General features: G+C 55.7%; 1 protein-coding gene across 1 annotated transcript in view; it reads right to left on the bottom strand.

The window, feature by feature from the left end:
• The window catches only part of Sh3gl1 (SH3 domain containing GRB2 like 1, endophilin A2), a 28,520-nt gene that overhangs the window by 3,302 nt on the left and 7,235 nt on the right, over positions 1-17,983 (bottom strand). The window contains exons 2-3 of the mRNA XM_042669924.1: positions 420-488; positions 139-211 (exon numbers count right to left, since the gene is read on the bottom strand). Of these exons, the coding sequence (XP_042525858.1) occupies positions 139-211; positions 420-488 (142 nt within the window). The remainder of the gene's footprint in view (positions 1-138; positions 212-419; positions 489-17,983) is intronic.

The raw sequence follows: 17,983 nt of genomic DNA, 5'->3' as shown, positions 1-17,983 counted from the left end.
GGGCTGGCTCAGCCAGGCCTCCAGCCTGCCCACAGCAGGCACTGCAGCTACAGCCCACTCATCCCCTTCCAGAAGATTCCTGGGTGACAGGAGGGCAGACCTGGGGGTGGGGGGTGGTCGGGCAGGCTGGCCCCCTACCTGGGTTGGGCTGCAGGTACTCGATGGTTCTGACCAGCACTTCTGTCACCGCCTTGCTGGTGACATCCACCTTCTGTGGAGAGAAGCAGAAGGTGGTGGGGGCTCCGGGCCTGGCGCCTCTCCCCGCCCCCCGCCCACACTAGACAACATGGGGGAGGGATGGGCTGTCACTCCTGGAGTCCACTGATGGAGCTTGAGCAACCCCCCACACCACTGGGGTCTGTTGGCACGTCCACGGATGCCAACTGTGGGCGTGGTGTCTCACAGCTCCGCTGCCTCACCTTCTCCATCTCTTTGAAGTCATCGTCCAGCTTGGTCCCCTCAGCCCCGCCGACCTTCTCGCTGACCAGCTTGAGACAGAAGAGAAAGCTCATGAGCCACCCAGAGGAGGCGCGGGTGCCTTCCAACCATATCCAAGTGAAAACCAGCAGTGCGGGTGGGGCCGGGCGGTGCAGTGACACCCAAGCCAGGGACCCAACAAAGGCCCCTGGCGTGGGCCACACAGCCCCAGCGCTACTGAGGGACCAACATTAAAAATCCAACTTGCAGCTGGGCACCTGTGGCTCATGGCTGAGATCTGAGGTTGGCAGTTTCAGGGCAGCCCACAGAGGCATCTCTAAGGCACTGTGCTGGGTGTGGTGCGGTACTGTCATCCAGAAACCACGTGGGGCCAACAAGCAGCCAGCCACTGAATGGCAACCAGGCAGGTGCGAGACAGTGGCTTAAAAATAACCACTGCAGCCGGGCGATGGTGGCTCATGCCTGTAATCCTAGCTACTCAGGAGGCTGAGATCTGAGGATCGCGGTTCAAAGCCAGCCCGGGCAGGAGAGACCGTGAGACTCCTATCTCCAATAAACCACCAGAAAACTGGAAGTGGTGCTGTAGCTCAAGTGGTAGAGCGCTCGCCTTGAGCTGAAGAGCTGAGGGACAGCGCCCAGGCCCAGAGTTCAAGCCCCACGACCAACCAAAAAACACTGCAGGGGCTGGGAAGGTGGCTCAGTGGTTACCAGTACTAAGTGCTTGCCTTGCATGCATGAGGCCCTGGGTTTGATTCCTCAGCACCACATAAGCAGAAAAAGCCGGAAGTGGCGCTATAGCTCAAGGGGTACAGAGCTAGCCTTGAGCTGAAGAGCTGAGGGACAGTGCCCAGGCCCAGAGTTCAGGCCCCATGACTGACAAAAAACAAAACACTGCAGAAAGGATCGGAGGGGTGGCTCAGCAGTAGAGCCCCTGCCTGGTTACTTAAAGGCTAAGTGCAGACCCTGATACTGAAAGAGGGAAAGCAGCGCATTGACACTTAGGCTGGACCACAGTGCAGAGGCTAGCACAGCCTCCCAGGTGCAGAGCAGGGGCCCGTTCCTAACCACACGGTTGCAGAGGGCCTTCTTCCTGTGTCTCAATGGTGACCAGCTGTGACTCTTCTAAAATACGCCAGGACTAGAGAAGGGATGACCAGGCCCACCCATGGGGACGGAAAGGTCAAACGCACTGAACGGGGCGTTTCCAATGACACCTGCCTAGGCACTGTCTGCCACTGGCTCCACGATGGAGCGGAGACGCCCCCAACCAGGAGCGTACAGCTGGGCAGCGCTGCAGTCCTCTATCTCCAGGCTGAGGGGCTCCTAGGCCCCTGACTTCCCCCCATCAAAGGATCTGGGGCCTCCAGGATGGAGTCTCACTGCCTGCCTGGCCCAGCACTTCCAGATGCATCATCCTGGCCTTGAAGCCAGGAAAGATCTTTCTAGGGGGTGGGGTCCTTCCCAGCCACCGGGGTTCATGTGACGTGGTGGTCTGTGCCCCCTGGCCTGGGAGGGTCTTCTGGGCTCCTGGCTCTCGCCATGGCTCACAGGCCCTGTCCACTAGGGGTGGCTGTCAGGAAGCCGGCAGTCACGGGGGATACTGAACATCTGGGGTCTGGTCTCACTCACATACGCATGCACGCACGCACGCACGCACGCACGCTTCTGCAGGCTTGAGATCAGAGCAGCAGAAGCCGCAGATGGTAACCACACTGAGTCTCCTGACTCAAGTGCTGTGAGGCGCAGGCTGGGCACTGTGCAGCCCCAGAACGCAGGCAGTGCTCCACACACGCATGCACAAACATGCACGCACGAGGGCACGGTGAGGGCCTCACTGGGCAAGCAGCTCTCAGAGTCATCTCCTTGTCCACGCCCACCAGAAGTCTGGGCTGGGGGCAGGCAGGAAGAGGAGGCCACACAGAGCGCTGGCCTTGAGGGGAGACCCCGTCTTTCACAGCCTTTCTGTATCCGCTCTGTTCCCAGGGCAGTTTCAGTTCTCTTGGTTGGGTGACAGGATGTCCTGAGAGCCAGGTGACAGGGGGAAACAGGCCAGTAATGTGAGAGCAGTGAAGGCAGGCAGCGGGCCGCGAGGCTACTTCCCCTCCACATAGCTCCTGGAAGTGAGCCCGCTGATCCCCTGCATGGAGCTGCTGGCCACACACAGGTGGCACTGCGTGATAATGAAGGCTGGGATGCTGCTCAGCGGGGAGCCTTATGTGCTGGGCTCTGGATTCTATTCCTAGCACTGCAAACAGAATGAAAAATAACAAAAAGGCCTTGCAAAATGCACAGTTACAGCCCCAGGCACTCACGGAGGTGGAGACTCTATTCAAGGCTCAGCAAAAGCTATCCCATCTTAGCCAATGAGCTGGGAGTAGAAGTGCGATCCCAGCTACCGGCAGACCAGTCCTGGGCCAAAGTTCTACACCTGACCTTAAAAATGTGAGCTCTCTGATCATGTAAAATACTTATCAAAATGAACTTTTGGGGCTGGGAAGGTGGTTTAGTAGTAGAGTGCTTGCCTAGCATGCATGAAGCCCTGGGTTCCATTCTTCAGTACCTCATAAATAGAAAAAAGCTGGAAGTGGTGCTGTGGCTCAAGTGGTAGAGCACTAGCCTTGAGCAAAAAAAATGCTCAGGGACAGTGCCTAGGCCTTGAGTTCAAGCCCCAGGACTGGCAGAAACAAACAAAAAAAAGAAAAATGAAGTAAGTGTGTAAGCAAGCCAGGCAGTGGTAGCTCACACCTGTAATCCTAACTACTCAGGAGGCTGAAATCTGAGGATCACTGTTCAAAAGCCAGGCAGAGCAGAAAAGTCCTTAATACTCTAGCAAGAGCCAGGCGCTGGTGGCTCATGCCTGTAATCCTAGCTACTCAGGAGGCTGAGATCTGAGGACCGTGGTTCAAAGCCAGCCCGGGCAGGAGAGACCGGGAGACTCTTATCTCCAATAAACCACCAGAAAACCGGAAGTGGCGCTGTAGCTCAAGTGGTAGAGCGCTCGATTTGAGCTGAAGAGCTGAGGGACAGCGCCCAGGCCCAGAGTTCAAGCCCCACGACCGACAAAAAAAAAAAAAAAAAATACTCTAGCAAGGGCTGGGAAGGTGGCTCAGTGGTAGAGCGCTTGTCTTGCATGAATGAGGCCCTGGGTTCGATTCCTCAGAACCACATAAGCAGAAAAAAAAAGTCGGAGGTGGTGCTATGGCTCAAGTGGTAGCGTGCTAGCCTTGAGCTGAAGAGCTGAGGGACAGCGCCCAGGCCCAGAGTTCAGGCCCCACGACTGGACCCCCTCCCCCCCCAAAAAAAAGACTCTAGCAAAAAGCCAGACAGGAGAGAGTGGCTCAAGTGGTAGAGTGTCACCCAAGAAAGAAAGCTGAGCTCAAGGCTCTGAGTTCAGACCCAGGTATTGGTAAAAACCAACAATAACAATGAAAGGCAGAGGGTATGTTCTAATTGGTAGAACACCTACTTAGAGTGTGAGGCTTGAGTTCCATGCCACCCCAGTAAAAAGACCTTTTTTTTTTTAAAAAAAAGGAGCAAATTAGACAAAGCAACATTCTTTCAAAGGCTGGCATTACCCAGAGTGCTGGACTTGTGGCCGCCGCATAGGCATGAGGAAGGTGCGGAGGTGCTGGAGACACAGACCCAGCGTGTCAGGAAGATGTGGCAGGCCTGACCGGGCGCTGTGAGGGGCAAGCCAGGTGGGGTGTGGGGCTTCTCTCCAGGCAGGTGCCCTTGGCACCCTGCCAGCCGCCTGTGGCGTCCACTTGGCGGTGTCCCAGGGAGCAATTCCAATCCTGCCTGGTTTGGCTAAAACCGGTGGAAAGCCTGGCTACTTAATCATCTTGGCAGGGAAACCCGATCAATAGGACATGGAAAATAAGTGGGCCAGTCTGCGCAGTTGGTGCCAGGGGCAAGTCAGCATCGATGACAAGGAGTTAAGGAAGAGGCACACGGTGGCCAGGAGGCTGGGGTTTGTGAGGTGGCCAGGGCTTCTCAGGGCTCCTGTGGAACCACATAGGGCAAAGATAAGGACAGCACCACGGTGGATGAGGGGTCCTCCCTCCATCCTCGGGGACACTTGCAAGCCTGACTGCTGTCCACAGATGGCCTGCCTCATGTCCACCACAACCATGGGCTGGTACCAGCCCATCTTCATGACTGACAGTGTCCATGGATACCGTGAGCCTGTCTTGGCCTTGAGGTTTCCCCTGGGCAGATGGAGGAAAGAACACAAGGCAGAAGAGTGACACGGAAGAGGTGGCAGGGACCATGGCCCTGGATGCACAGGGAAGACAAGAGCACCACCTCAGGGAGGACCATGCAGGGCCCAGGCATTGACTGTGCTACCCGTCACACCTACTTCACCGTGCCCCGTTTACAGAAAGATGGGAGAACTCAAAGGGAGCTCAGAACAGCGGCTGACGCCTCTAGCCCCAGCTGTTGGGAGGTGGGGATTGAGAGGATCACAGTTCAAGTCTAAGCCAGGCAAAAAGACCCCATCTCAACCAACAAGACAGAGGTGGCGCTGCACACCTGTGACCCCAGTTCTGTGGGAGTCATGACTAGGAGGATCATGGTCCAGGCATAAACTCAAGCCCTTCCATGAAAAATAACTAAAAACCTAAAAGGCTTGGAAGTGTGGCTAAAACAAAACCACCACAAGCGCCCCCAAAGGCCCTGGAGCTCTAGACTGCAGGTGGACAGCCCCCAGGCTTGTAGGAGAGTAGGGGCATGCAGTAGCACCACCGGGAGGGAGCAGGCATTAGATGGCTAAGCATGGGCATAATGGAGCTGAGCCGAAGGAGGCCCCCAGACCATCCCTGGCAGGGATGAGGGGGTGGGAAGGGAGGAAGGGAGCATGGATCCATTCCTCGACTCCTGAGTGCTGCCCTCCCTACTTCCTATGACAATCATTGCCCGCTGAACACCAAGCCCCAGCCGCGGCCAGCCCTGCTTGTGCCCAGCTCCTGACTCAAGGACACGGGGCAGGACATCACAGGTGTCCGCTGGCAGCGTGCTGGGCTCTCAGAAGGGAGCTGAGCTCTGCTGAGGAGCCTGCCAGTGCCCCCAGTGCTGCCCAGAGGATGTGCAGAGCCAGGCCCTCCTGTGGGGCTCCACCAGGACATGCCTGCCTCAGGGGCAGCGCTGGCACTGGGTGGCCTTGAGCTTCCACGTGACGGAACTGCAGAGATTCTGGTTGCTGTAGCCTGGAATGTCTGGGGGAAACAGGACCTGTTGCTCCTAAATGGAGCAGCACCAAGGCTGTGGTTGTGCGTGCAAGCGTGTGCAAGGAGACAAGGCCCAGGAACACCACGGTGGTGGTGGGTCAGGCTGGAAGCAGGGTGGTCAGAACTGCGCATCACCAGCTCTTTTAGGTATTTGGGGTGCTGATGCCTGGAGCTGCTCCTCTTTCGTAATAGGGGAGGTAATGCCCTGCCAAGATGGAACCCCAGGGCAGGAGCCCACATGTCCCTGATGTGCTGGCATCACCTCCAGCCCACTGCAGCTCCATTGTGGGGGAATGGTGGAGACCACAAACCAGAAAACGCCTTCCTCTGGGGACTCCTGACCAGGCGCTGCTAGTGCCACTTGGTTAGGTCCCGGGAGAGCCCTCCATGGCTTCTGAAGGTTTCTGGTGGTGAAACTAGGACAGGGCACTGCAGGTCCAGCGTGTTCTCTGGGTGGGAGAGGCAGCAGTCCCCTGGGCCTGGGCTGGCGGCCCACTGGCGTGGGTCCTGAGAGCCTAGGTCCCTCACACCCCCTAGACTGAAGGCACACACCAGCTGTGGGAGCCTGGCACCGCTGGGGCTGATCTCCTGCCTGAGGACATCATCTGCCATGCTGGCGGCTTCCTGGTGGGTGCCAGATGGCCTGAAGCTCCTCTCCCGGCTGCTTGGGATCAAGGAGCCTGTCAGGCTGTCTTCCTGCTGCCCGGGCCTCGCCCCACCGGCAGCGACGTGGAGCAATCCCCCCGGGCCCAGTGTCTCAACAGCTTCACCCTTGCCCCCTGACCTCAGACAAGCCCTCAGCACTGCTTCTTGGTCTCACCAGCCTTGCACCCCTGCCTCACACCCAGCTCTCTCCTGCGCCCATCCAGCCGCACTGGGTGCCAGGGCGCCCGTGGCTCTGCACAGCGTAGGCACCCCTCAGGGCCCCAAAGCACCTGGTCCACGGGGTGTTACCTGGCAGTTAAGAGCTGATAGCTGGCAGGGACCAGCTCCCCTTCTTGCTGCCCACAGGAGCAAGCACTGGAGTGAGCCGGACAGGTGTGGCAAGGGCTCTTTCCTGATGGCCAGTCCCTGCCATAACCAAGCTGGGTGCAGACCCGGACCAATGTTTCTCCCTTGGAGGTGACTCCGCAGTCCCAGAAATAGGGAGGTGAGGCTGCCCACCCGCCTGGCTTGTCCCCTGGCCTGTGCTGGTGGAGGATAGGGCAGGCTGAGCAACTCAGCCCAGAAGGGGCCCTGGGCAGCTGTCCTCACACTGTGCTGGGTGTGGCATAAGCAGGCCCATGGTTCACTGCTCCTGGGGACTTTTGTGGGGACCCTGCTCCCTATCTACATGAGCTTGGCTGAGGTCCAGCTCCAATGCAAGCCATTCCTGGGGTTTCCACTGAAACCACAGGGATTGCCCAGAAGGCAGAAGTACCAAGCCACAGCAACTCTGGCACTCCTGGCCAGCCAGACACTGGCTTTGAGTGCACCAGGGCTGGTCCGGCAGACCATGCAAGAGACCGCACTCCTTTCCACCTGCAGAAAGGGTCCAGCCCAGGAACACCTAAGCTCGCCACACAGGGGAGCAGATTTGCAGGCTGGCGCCCGGCCCTCCATCCCTGCACCCTAGGGACACAGGGACAACATCCAGAGGGGCTGCCATGGCAGGGCAGGCCTGGAGCTCCAGTTCTCAGCATGTGGGGCCCATGTGGCAGCTCAGGCCAGCAACGGCACAGGCAGAGGCAGGTCTCACCAGATACCCCCAACCTGGGAAGCCGGCCTGATCCAAGACATGGCCGGCCAGGTAAAGAGGGCAAAGCTCCGGGTCCTGTGAAGAACACAGGTGCCTCAGCAGAGCTGGCCCTGGCCTCACAGAGACAATGAGGAGACACAGCTCTTGGCCTCAAGGTCCAGCTGAGCTTGAGGTGCAGTGGCTGCCAGAGAAGCTTCTCCTAGAAACAAGCTGCATCTGGAATGTTCTCCAGAGCAACAATGTCCAGACAGAAATCAGCTGGGTGCATTTAAGTTTCTCAACCTGGGGTTAAGGCAGGAAGGCTGTGGGTCAAATGCTGGTTAAAAAAAAAATCAATGTCAGACGAAAAGTTCTAAAAGGAGAAACTGAAGCCACAAACAAATGAAGCCATGAATCCCTGGGGGCCCTGCCAGGCATGAGCGCCGTGAGCACCTGCTGGGGACTGCAAGGTACAATGCTGTCCCCGCATGCGCAGGGAGGATGAGGTGTCTCCCAGAACTGATCCTTCATCGATGGCGGGCTGATGCAGAAGGCTCTTCAGGAGAGCCTGGAAATGGGGCCTGGCCATCCCAGGGGACTGCAGAGCTGGGGAACGTGCCACCCACACCACCTGCATTAAACCCTGGGAGGAGGCTGAGGGGCACAGGTAGGGTCCCACCGAGGGTCAGGTGCTCCCTTCAGGACTAGAAAGCCAGGTGGCAGATCAAGGCAGAGCCCCCACTCCCACCAGTGCAAACACAGATACTACCTCTCCAAGCCTAAGACCCTTCTACCTTTGTGTACGTGTCAGTCCTGGGGCTTGAACTCAAGGCTTGGGCGCTGTCCCTGAGCTTCTCTGCTTAAGGCTAGCTCTCGACCACTTGAGTCACAGCTTCACTTCCGGGTTTTTGGTGGTTAGTGGGAGGTAAGAGTCTCACTGCTGGGCTTGTTTCAAACCTTGAGCCTCAGATCTGAGTCTCCTAAGTAGCTAGGGTTATCGGCTTGAGCCACCGGTGCCCAGCTCCTTCTACTTTTAAAGACCTAATTAAAGAGAAACCTGGTCTGAATCTCTCCTGAATGACTAGCCCCTGCCTCCTCCCTGGAGGAGGGACTTGGCCACTGCTGCACCCCACACACAGCCTTTTGCCCTGCGGTTCTGTGAGTGTGACCCCCTTGCTGGGGACTTGTGCCCTGCTCACAGAGGCTGTTCCAGCCCCTGCCCATCTCCCACTGCTGTGATTCCATTCTCAAGTCAGCACAGCCTCCAACACAAGGAAGCACTCCCTGAGAACCTAGCACCCAGCGATGATGGGATATCTAGGGGAACACAATGTACGCCAGCTCTGGGCAGCCCAGAGGACACGACTCCTCCTCCAAGGCCCCTCCTGTGGGCCCGGGGAGCTGGCTCTAGCTGAGGTCATCTATCCATCACAGTGGGCTGTTACAGCCCCAGGACAGTGTGGGGTAAGAGGAGGGTGAGGGGAGGGAAGTGCCCTGCATTCACCACCACCCAGCCCTACCCCCACTGGGGTCTGCCATTCAGCCCCAATCCCTGGACATCGGCCCTAGGCAAAGGGTCATGGTGCTCCCACTAATGCTGCCCTTTAACCTAGTGAGTCAGGCCTGAAAGCCTGGCCGGGGGAAACTCAGAGAGGAGACGCCCTGGGCAGAGGAGGGAGCTAGCTGTGGGCTGCTCTGCCCTTCCACTCACCCTGGGGGTGGGCTTCCTTTCCACAAAGCTGCTCCTTGTGCCCTAGGGAGGGATGCCTGCGCACACCAACCCAGGAGGCTCCGGGTGGGCAGGGGCTATTCCCTTCTTAGAGAGCCTTAAAGGCCACAGAGTGGAAAGGCACCCAGGACTTCCTTACCAAGGCCAATGTGCATCTGAGTAACACCCACACGGAGCCCACCCGAATGGGTACTTCCAGCCAGCAGGGTGGGCGCCTGGCAGGGCTGGTGGACATAGCTCCACACCCAGTAAGGGCTCGGGCAAAGCATATTGGTTGGAATCATATTTGTTGAGACAATAAGTGAACAGCTCTGCCCTTGGGCTATCAGTAACAGGTCAAAACAGCAGTGTAGCCATGAGGCAAGGGCAGGTGGCAGGCAGGTGGCTGGCCTGGTAGCTCTACCATAGGCTATGCTTGGCACTGCCAGTCACTCTAAGCAAAGTGCAAACTTGGGGGCAGTAGATCACTTGCCTGGTATGCATGAGGCGGCCCTGGGTTCCAGCCCCAGCATCACATCAACACTCTCTCTCTCTCTCTCTCTCTCTCCAACCCTGCCAACTCTGGCCGCTCTCCGCTGAGTGTCAGCTGGGGGAGTCTGTCCTGAGGGTAGAGTGAGGAGGGGCTTTAGCCCTGTCACAGGGCTGCTGTGAAGAGGCTACATGGCGACCCTTCTTTCCTTTTTTGCTCACACTGGGCTTTGGCCTCAAGGCCTTGTATACTTGATTGTCTTGCTTGCCGATTGTGGATGCTCCACCATTTAAGCTTTTTGTTGGTTAACTGGAGGCAGTCTCCTCGACTTTGCTTCCCCAGGCTGGCTTTGAGCCTGTGATCCTCAGACCTCAGCTTCCTATGTAGCTTAGTTATAGGCATGAGCCAGCACTGCTTGACCCTTCTTTTTTGCTTCAGGCTGGCTTGGAACTTTTTTTTTTTTTGTCGGTCGTGGGGCTTGAACTCTGGGCCTGGGCGCTGTCCCTCAGCTCTTCAGCTCAAGGCGAGCACTCTACCACTTGAGCTACAGCGCCACTTCCGGTTTTCTGGTGGTTTATTGGAGATAGGAGTCTCACGGTCTTTCCTGCCCGAGCTGGCTTTGAACCGCGATCCTCAGATCTCAGCCTCCTGAGTAGCTAGGATTACAGGCGTGAGCCACCAGCGCCCGGCTTTGGCTTGGAACTCTTGATCGCCCTGCCTCCTCTGCCTCCCAAGTACAGGCATTACAGGGGTACACAACCCCACCAGCCCCAGGTCAGGGAGTGAAGCTGCCAGAACTCCCAGAACCAGTGCAACACAGCAAGGCTCATGCCCCAGACACATGTGGTGCTGGCTGGGGGAGCACCTGTGAAGTGGCAACAAGGAATGTGCACCAAGACCAATGGAGGCTGGCAGAAAAGCAGAGGGCAGCTCGGGCCTCCCCAGGAGCCTGGAGAGATGCCAGGACAGGGTGCGTGCCATCCTGGCGACAGCTCCCTCCTCCTCATTCCTTCCTACATCCATTTCCAGCTGTCCTCCAATGCTGCGTCCTGTGTGTCATCCCGGTGTCCTTCCTACACAGGAGGGCGCCTCCCCCCAGGGCTGTTTGTCATCAGTCTGAGCCATCACCACGCACATCTGGAACAGCTCCTGCCCTGGGCTGACAGTCAGGGTCAAAGTCAGCTGGTCAGGTCCAACCTTCCTTCCTGTTCACGCAACAGCTATTTGTTATTTTTCCATGCCAGGTGAAGGAGAGGAAGAAAGGTGAGTATGTGGAACTTGAGTGTACACATGAATGCCAGGAAGAGCGAGTGCAGGAGTGAGCCCTGCATGCTTGCAGGAGGAGGGCAGGGCTGGGGACAGAAAGGCAGGAAAAAGGAAACATGGGGCTGCCCTGGAAGCATGGCTGTACGATTTAACTGCAGTGTGGCTGGGGCCTGAGGCTCAAGGGTAGGAGAGCATTGTGGAGCTTGGAGGTGCCCACCACCCTTTCCACAATTTGGGCTTTTAACGCAATGGCCAGGACCCTATTGTAGGGCTTCAGAGCCACAGGGTTACACAGGCAAACCTGAACATTCTAGTTAAACGGCAATGGCTGAGGGAGTGCTGGGTCTGCTGGTCCCTACGGTGGGACTCCAGGGCCCCTGGGGCCAACTTCCCTCAAGGCTGAGGGAAGTCAGAGGAAGCACCCGCTCTTGGCAATGTCACCTACACTGGTGGTCAGCGCTGGGTCCTAACCTTGCTTACTTTGGCACACACACCACTGCTGGGCTGTGTGGAGTGTGCCCGAGAGGCCTGGGCACTGAGGGGTGGCACTGTCAGGGGGTGGTGAAACATAAAGGGATGGCCCTGGGGAGGCCTTTAGGGTGGACCTGGAAGGGGATGGGGGGCCCCAGCCCTTCTCCTTTTTGTTTGCTCTGCCACACACTGCTGCCGTGGTGAGCAGCCTCCCCACAGGTCTGCCACCTGTAGCTCTGTCACCCACCATGGCCTAATGGCCTCAGATCTTCTGTGACAGAGGTGCAAAGCTGACGCACAGCTGGCCCTCACCCTCGGGGAAGCACAGGGCCAGGGCTCCGTGAGGCTCTGGACACAATGCTTTCATCAGGGGTCAATACGTGGCCTTGCTCTGTGCGTGGGGAAGAACCCCTTTTATTTCCTCACGGAGCAAAGGTTCTCTGATACTTTTTCTCTGTGATGCTAGTCACAGCCTCGGTGCCTTGGGAACACTAGATGGTGCTTGAGTCCCAAACAGCAAAATCACCAACCAAACACACAAGGGTATGAGAAGATGCCCTGGGGTGCAGGTAGGCCCTTGGCCTGGGCAAGGACAAGTCTAACCCTAGCCTTGAAAAAGAAAGGTGCCACCGTACAGCTAGCTCAGAGCTGGGGCAAGCGGCCAGCTGCCCTTTCACCCAGGCCCTCGCTGCTGTGAGCTCATGCTGATGACACTACAAGTAAATCTCAGAAAGTATTTGCAAGCTGGGTGCTGGTGGTTCATGCCTGCAATCCTAGCTACTCAGGAAGCTGAGACCTAAGGGTTGTGGTTCAAAGCCAGTTTGGGCAGCCTCATAGTTTGTGAAACTTACCTTCTCGTAGGTGGACCTGTGGTTTCTCAAAGTGGCAGAGCACTAGTCTTGAGCAAAAAAGCTCAAGGACGGCGCCCAGGCCCCAAGTTCAAGCTCCATGACCAACAACAAAAAAAGTATTTGCAAATGCTAAGTCCTGGGGAGCCCAGGAGTCCTAGGAGGAGAGGATTTTAGGGGACTCAGCCTGAGTGAACAAACTGAAAACAGAGGTTCTTGCGGGATTTCACAGGCCAAAGTGAGGTCTCAGAGCAGGGAATGGCATGGCTGCCCTCAGTTCCCCCAGATGTGAGGCCACACGGTGCAGACCCTGGCTTTGAACTCCCCCCTACCTTGCTGGCCAGGAGCCCAGGCACAAACAGCACAGGGCAGCTGAAATATCACACCTTGAAAGTACCCATACACCTGACACCCCGCAGCTCTGGGGCCAAAGGTTTAGGTCGCACAAGTCAGATGAGCTGTATTGTTTCCAGGCTAGGACTCCTAAAGGCCTGCATGGTTACATAAAGGCAGGCAGGCAGGCTCTTAACCTGACACAGGCCCCAGGCTCCTCCTCTTGCCCACTGGGGAACGAGGGAAAGCTCTTCTGAGCATCTCCCCCAAGTCACCCCATATGTGGCTGCAGGAGGAAGGATGCACAGTGGTTGTGCAAGGGCCTGAGGGAAAGCCACAGAGCAGCGAAGTGCACCGGGTCAGAGTGCCACCAACTCAGCCCCTGCAGCTCACCAACAGCACCCAGCCAGAGAAGCAATTCCAAAGAACCAGCCAACCATACAGCCCATTTCAGTGAGGTGCAGACCAGACATAGCACTGCCTCCTTCCTGCTCACAGGGCGGGCATGATGCTTGTGGCTCATTTATGCTGGGTGGTGGGCACGGACTATGGCTGTCATTCCTTGGGTGCCTCTTGAGGTGGGAAACACCTCATGACACACACTTAGCAAGGAAGGGACACGCCCTTGTGGTATGTGGGCTGAGTGTAAGTGGCTCAGTGGAGGGTACTCCCCACACCTGGGGCTCCCAATTCCTCCCAGCACCCTCCAGCTCCACAGCTTCTCCTGGGAACCTACAACGTTCTAGCAGGGGAGCTCCAAAGCTCACAGCCCAGGGTGTGCCAGGATAGAGCCTCCCAGAGGGCCTGGGGAAAACAGCCCTAACACCATGCAAAAATGACATCAGACCATCGTATCAGCCCCACCCAGGGGGCCCCACAGCAACTCCTGTTCCTTCTTGGGGGTGAGACTCAGGGCTGATGGAGTGGCAGGAAGGGGGAAGCGAGAAGCACTAGACTAACTCAAAGTGTTTTGTTATGTCTCCAAATCTTCTTAAAATGACAGCAAGGAAGAGTTTCACCCCAGGGAAAGGAAAGATGGGAACCAGGCCAGAGTGGGTCAGGATGGAGAGATTATATCCAGGGTGTCCCCAAACAGAAAGCACTTGTAAGTAGAAGCCTGGGTGTTAACTGCTATCTGCAGGGCAAGGAGGGGGGCAGGGGGGACATGAGTGGGAAACTGACATGCAGGGTTCTTGTAGGGTCCTCTAGGGAACAAGTTAAGCCCCCCAAAATGACAGAATTGCCCTGCTTAAAGGAAGCAGGACTATTAAGGAATCTATACACACAGAAAAATGAATGCAGGTGGGAAAATATGGGTAAGAATCAATCTTGGGAATGTGAATCAGCGAAGCCACTAATGAAATCAATATGGAAGTTCCCCAAGAAACTAAGCAGAGCCAGCACCACATGGTCTGGTTCTGCAGCTCTTGAGTGCACAGCAGAGAAACGTCAGCAACTGCACACCATGTTACAGCGGCACTGTTCACCACAGTGATGACATGCAGCCAAGGCACCAACAACCAACAACCAGGTAAGGAAAATATGGAGTATTAGCCAAAAAGAAGAATGAAATTACATCAGGAAAATGTATGGAACTGGAGGGTTTGGGGAGGTTTGCTTTTTGACATACTAGAGTTTGAATTCAGGGCCTTGTGCTTGCTTGGGCCAACTCCACCAGCCCAAAGAGGATCATCAAAGTAAGTCAACATAGCTGGATGCCGCTGGCTCACGCCTGTCATCTTAGCTACTCAGGAGGCTGAGATCTGAGGATCACGTATCAAAATCGGCCCAGGCAACAACGTCCAATAAACCACCCAAAAACCAGATGTGGAGCAGTGGTTCAAAGTAGTAGAGTGCTAGCCTTGAGTGAAAAAGCTCAGGGACAGCGCCCAGGCCGAGTTCAAGCCCCATGACTAATAAAAACAAGTAAGATAAGCCAAGGTTAGAAAGACGAGCAACCATGTTTCCACTCATATGTGGCATGTAGACCTAAAAAAAATATATGGCATGACTGTAAAATGGTACTGGAGTGGGGGGTGGATGGATAGGTGGGGAGGAGAAAGGAGAGGATAAGAGGAACGTGTGTGAATATTACAGAAGTAAACTACAGCTATATGTAAGTAAATGTAACATAACCCAGTAAACCTCTTTAGAAGGGTGAGAGAAGGTCAAGAGTAATAGTGAATTTGATCAAAGCACTTTATATGCTTTGATATCACAGTGAACCTCCTTTGTACAATTAATTACATTAATAAGGAAAAGGCTGGGACTCACAACTATTATATTCTGGGTTTGATTCCCCCGTACCATAGAAGAAAACACACACACACACACACACACACACACGAGAAACAACCAAACCAACAAGGAGAAAACAGGGCTGGACTGTGGCTTACTAGCCAAAGCCATGGGATAATATATAGGAATATCAGTATGGCAACACCCAGCCAGCCAGGCCTGACTCAAGGTCTCACAGGGATCTGGCTGTCACCAAGTCACCTGACCTACAGCTGTCAGCTGAGGGGAAGCAGTCTGCGGGACCCCCTGATATGGGGTTGGAGTTGACGTGGGACAAGACCCACAAAACGCACTGCATATACTGCAGGATGTAAGGTACCCTTACCACAATGATTTTGAAGATGCTTTTGGCCAGGAGAAATGGGGGGTCGGTCGGGAGGCCGGATTCCTAACAAGACAATGAGCTCTAGTACAGGATACATCTGAGGACTCACCCTCTGTTTATCCTCTGTTTAGGTCCACTGTTCTTACTGCCCCACTGGCTGTGGCTGACAGGGAAGAAGACAAGGCTCTCCTTCTTTGTTTTGTGGGGCTGGGAATCCAGAGACTCGTGGCTACTGGGCAGGGTTTTCACCAATGGCCATAATGTAGCCAGACTTTTCTAAAGACTGTTTTAACAGGTGAGCTTATCACGAAGGAAAAGAGCTCACCCATGAGACGTATGGAGTCACAGAGCGTGCAGCATGTACCCAAAGTGCTGGCAGTGAGTGCTGCGCTGGGTGGACTGCTACCTGCAGGCTGGAGAGACACCTGTGAGGTGGGAGCCAGGGGAGTGGAGTCATGTGGACACAGGCTGCAAGGTGGGTATAAAGATGTGGTGGGAGGCGGGAGGCCCACAGACAGGACCCAAGATCCCCAAAGAGAACCAGGACAACAGGTAGGAGGCGTCCACAGAAGGAGTCCGACAGGACCCTGGTGCGGATGCCAGGCTCGGGTGAGGCTCAAGAGAGGGAAGTAGAAGCCAGGCCAACTGGACCTGGGGAGCAGGTTCTGGGGAACAGGGAGTAGTCCAGTTTGGAACAAGTAGGCCAGCCTGTATGTGCAAACCTGGTGTGTTTGAGCCCTTTCGAGGAGAAGGAAATACACTTACTGTATATCCTGGGCCAGCTGTGGCCCTGTGTTAAACTTGGACCCTCGGGCCCAGTCAGTGCACTCCTGGTCATAGCCCCTCAAGGGCTCAAGGCACATCCTAAGCCAAAGGGCCGTCTGGTCTTTGACTTTTCTCTTCTCCTTTGTAGACCAGTTAGACCTGTTGCAACCAAGTTCTCAAAGGTCTTGTTGGCTACCCAATTCCCTGGACTCCCTGGAGCCCAACTCAGGCAGACCTGATGCCAGCCATCCACAGACCACACTGAGGGGTAGCCCCTCTCACTCTGAGGAAGGTCCCAGAAAGCAGAACTTCTTGTCAGTGTCTCTGTCCCTCCCCTCTCCTACCCCACCTCTTTATGCCCCCCATCCCATGGCTTGAACTCAGGGCCTTGGGCTCTGTCCCTTAACTCTTTTTGTTCAATGTTCTCTACCATTTAAGCCACAGTATAATTTCTGTCTTTTTGGTGGTTAATTGGTAATAAAAGTCTCATGGTAAGACTTTCCTGCCTGGGCTGATTTTGAACTTCAAACTTCAATCCTCAGATCCAGCCTCTTGACTCAGTACCAGCACCGGGTGCACTCACGCTCCCCCACCCCCTCCCTCTCTCCTTTGGTGCCAGTTTTGGGCATGACTTGGGGCCTGGGTACTGTCCCTGAGCTTTTGTGCTCAAGGCTAGTGTTCTACCACTTGAGCCACAGCTTCACTTCCAGTTTTCCTTGTGGTTAACTAGAGAGAAGATTCCATGAACTTTCCTGCTTGGGCTGGCTCTGAACCATGATCCCAAGATCTTAGCCTCCTAAGGATTACAGGCATAAGCCCCCTCCTCCCTCTGCCAGTCCTGGGACTTGACCTCAGGGCCTGCACACCGTCCCTGAGCTTCTTTTGCTCAAGGTTAGCATTCTACAACTGAAAGCCACAGCACCACTTCTGGCTTTTTCTCTGTGGTACTGAGGAATCCAACCCAGGGCTTCATGAATGCTAGGCAAGCACTCTACCACGAAGCCACGATTCCCCCCCTCCCCCCGCAGTCAGTCATGGGGCTCAAACTCCGGGCTTAGATGCTGTCTTTCAGCTCTTCAGGCTCTACATGAGCCACAGCACCACTTCTGGTTTTCTGGTGGTTTATTGGAGATTAGTCTCATGGACTTTCCTACCTGTGGTGGCTTGAATCATGATCCTCAGATCTTGGCCTCCTTGGTAGCTAGGATTACAGGTGTGAGCCACCAGCACCCCATGCCTCTCTCTTTTTAAGACATGGTCTTATTATGTAGCCTAGGCTGGCCTGGATCTCCTGCCTCTGCCTCTTGAGTGCTGGGACTACAGATGTGTGTCACCAAACTCAGCCTGCCGATATTCTTCTGACCCAGCACATTGGATGTAAGCCACCAATGCTTAGAGGGTGAAGGACCCACTTTAAGCAGTGGTCCTCAGATGATGCTGAGGACAAAGGAGGAGGCAGGCAGGGAGGTGGGAAGCAGAGAGGACAGGGTTAGGGAGGTAAGAGGCACGGGAGGAACAGAGTACAGGACACGGGGAAGGGCCCAGAGCAGAGCAGAACAGAGCAGACTGGTTGACTTAGGTGCATTAGGTGTAGGGCCAGGATGGGATTTAAGGGTGGGACCAGGGTTTAGGATCCAAGGATCCTCTCAATGGGGAGGGGAGGGGGGGAAGGAGTGCTGGGACTTCCCCCCAGGCGAGGGGGAGGGGGCATTCTTCTCTTCTTCCCCTAGGGTCTACTTTCACAAGGTCATTGCTATCGGCCTTTCTGGGAGTAGTGAGATGGGTCAGGGACCAGGCTCAACAGATACAGCAGTGAGCAGAAATACAGTCCCGGATGATGGACATGAATGTGAAACTTTGAGTGGGATCTCCACCATTTGGGGGTCCAGGAAGACAGTGGAGCGGAGGCAGAGGTGACAGGGAAGGGCAAGCCACTACCTTGCCACTCCCTGCCTGGGTACCTAACACTACATGTAGATGTTCGCACCCAAGCTATTAGCACACAGCATGAACCCCCAGTTCACCCCGTAACCACTGTCCAGGGAGTCCTTTCCCAAGTGACCAGCGGCAGTGCTGTGTCAGGGCCAGGAAGGAAA

The sequence above is a fragment of the Dipodomys spectabilis genome, unplaced genomic scaffold (assembly GCF_019054845.1).
Source record: "Dipodomys spectabilis isolate Male_0828 unplaced genomic scaffold, ASM1905484v1 ptg000511l, whole genome shotgun sequence".
NCBI classification, from domain to species: domain Eukaryota; kingdom Metazoa; phylum Chordata; class Mammalia; order Rodentia; family Heteromyidae; genus Dipodomys; species Dipodomys spectabilis.
Note: the sequence above shows the minus strand (reverse complement) of the source record. Positions and strands in the feature narration are given on the sequence as shown.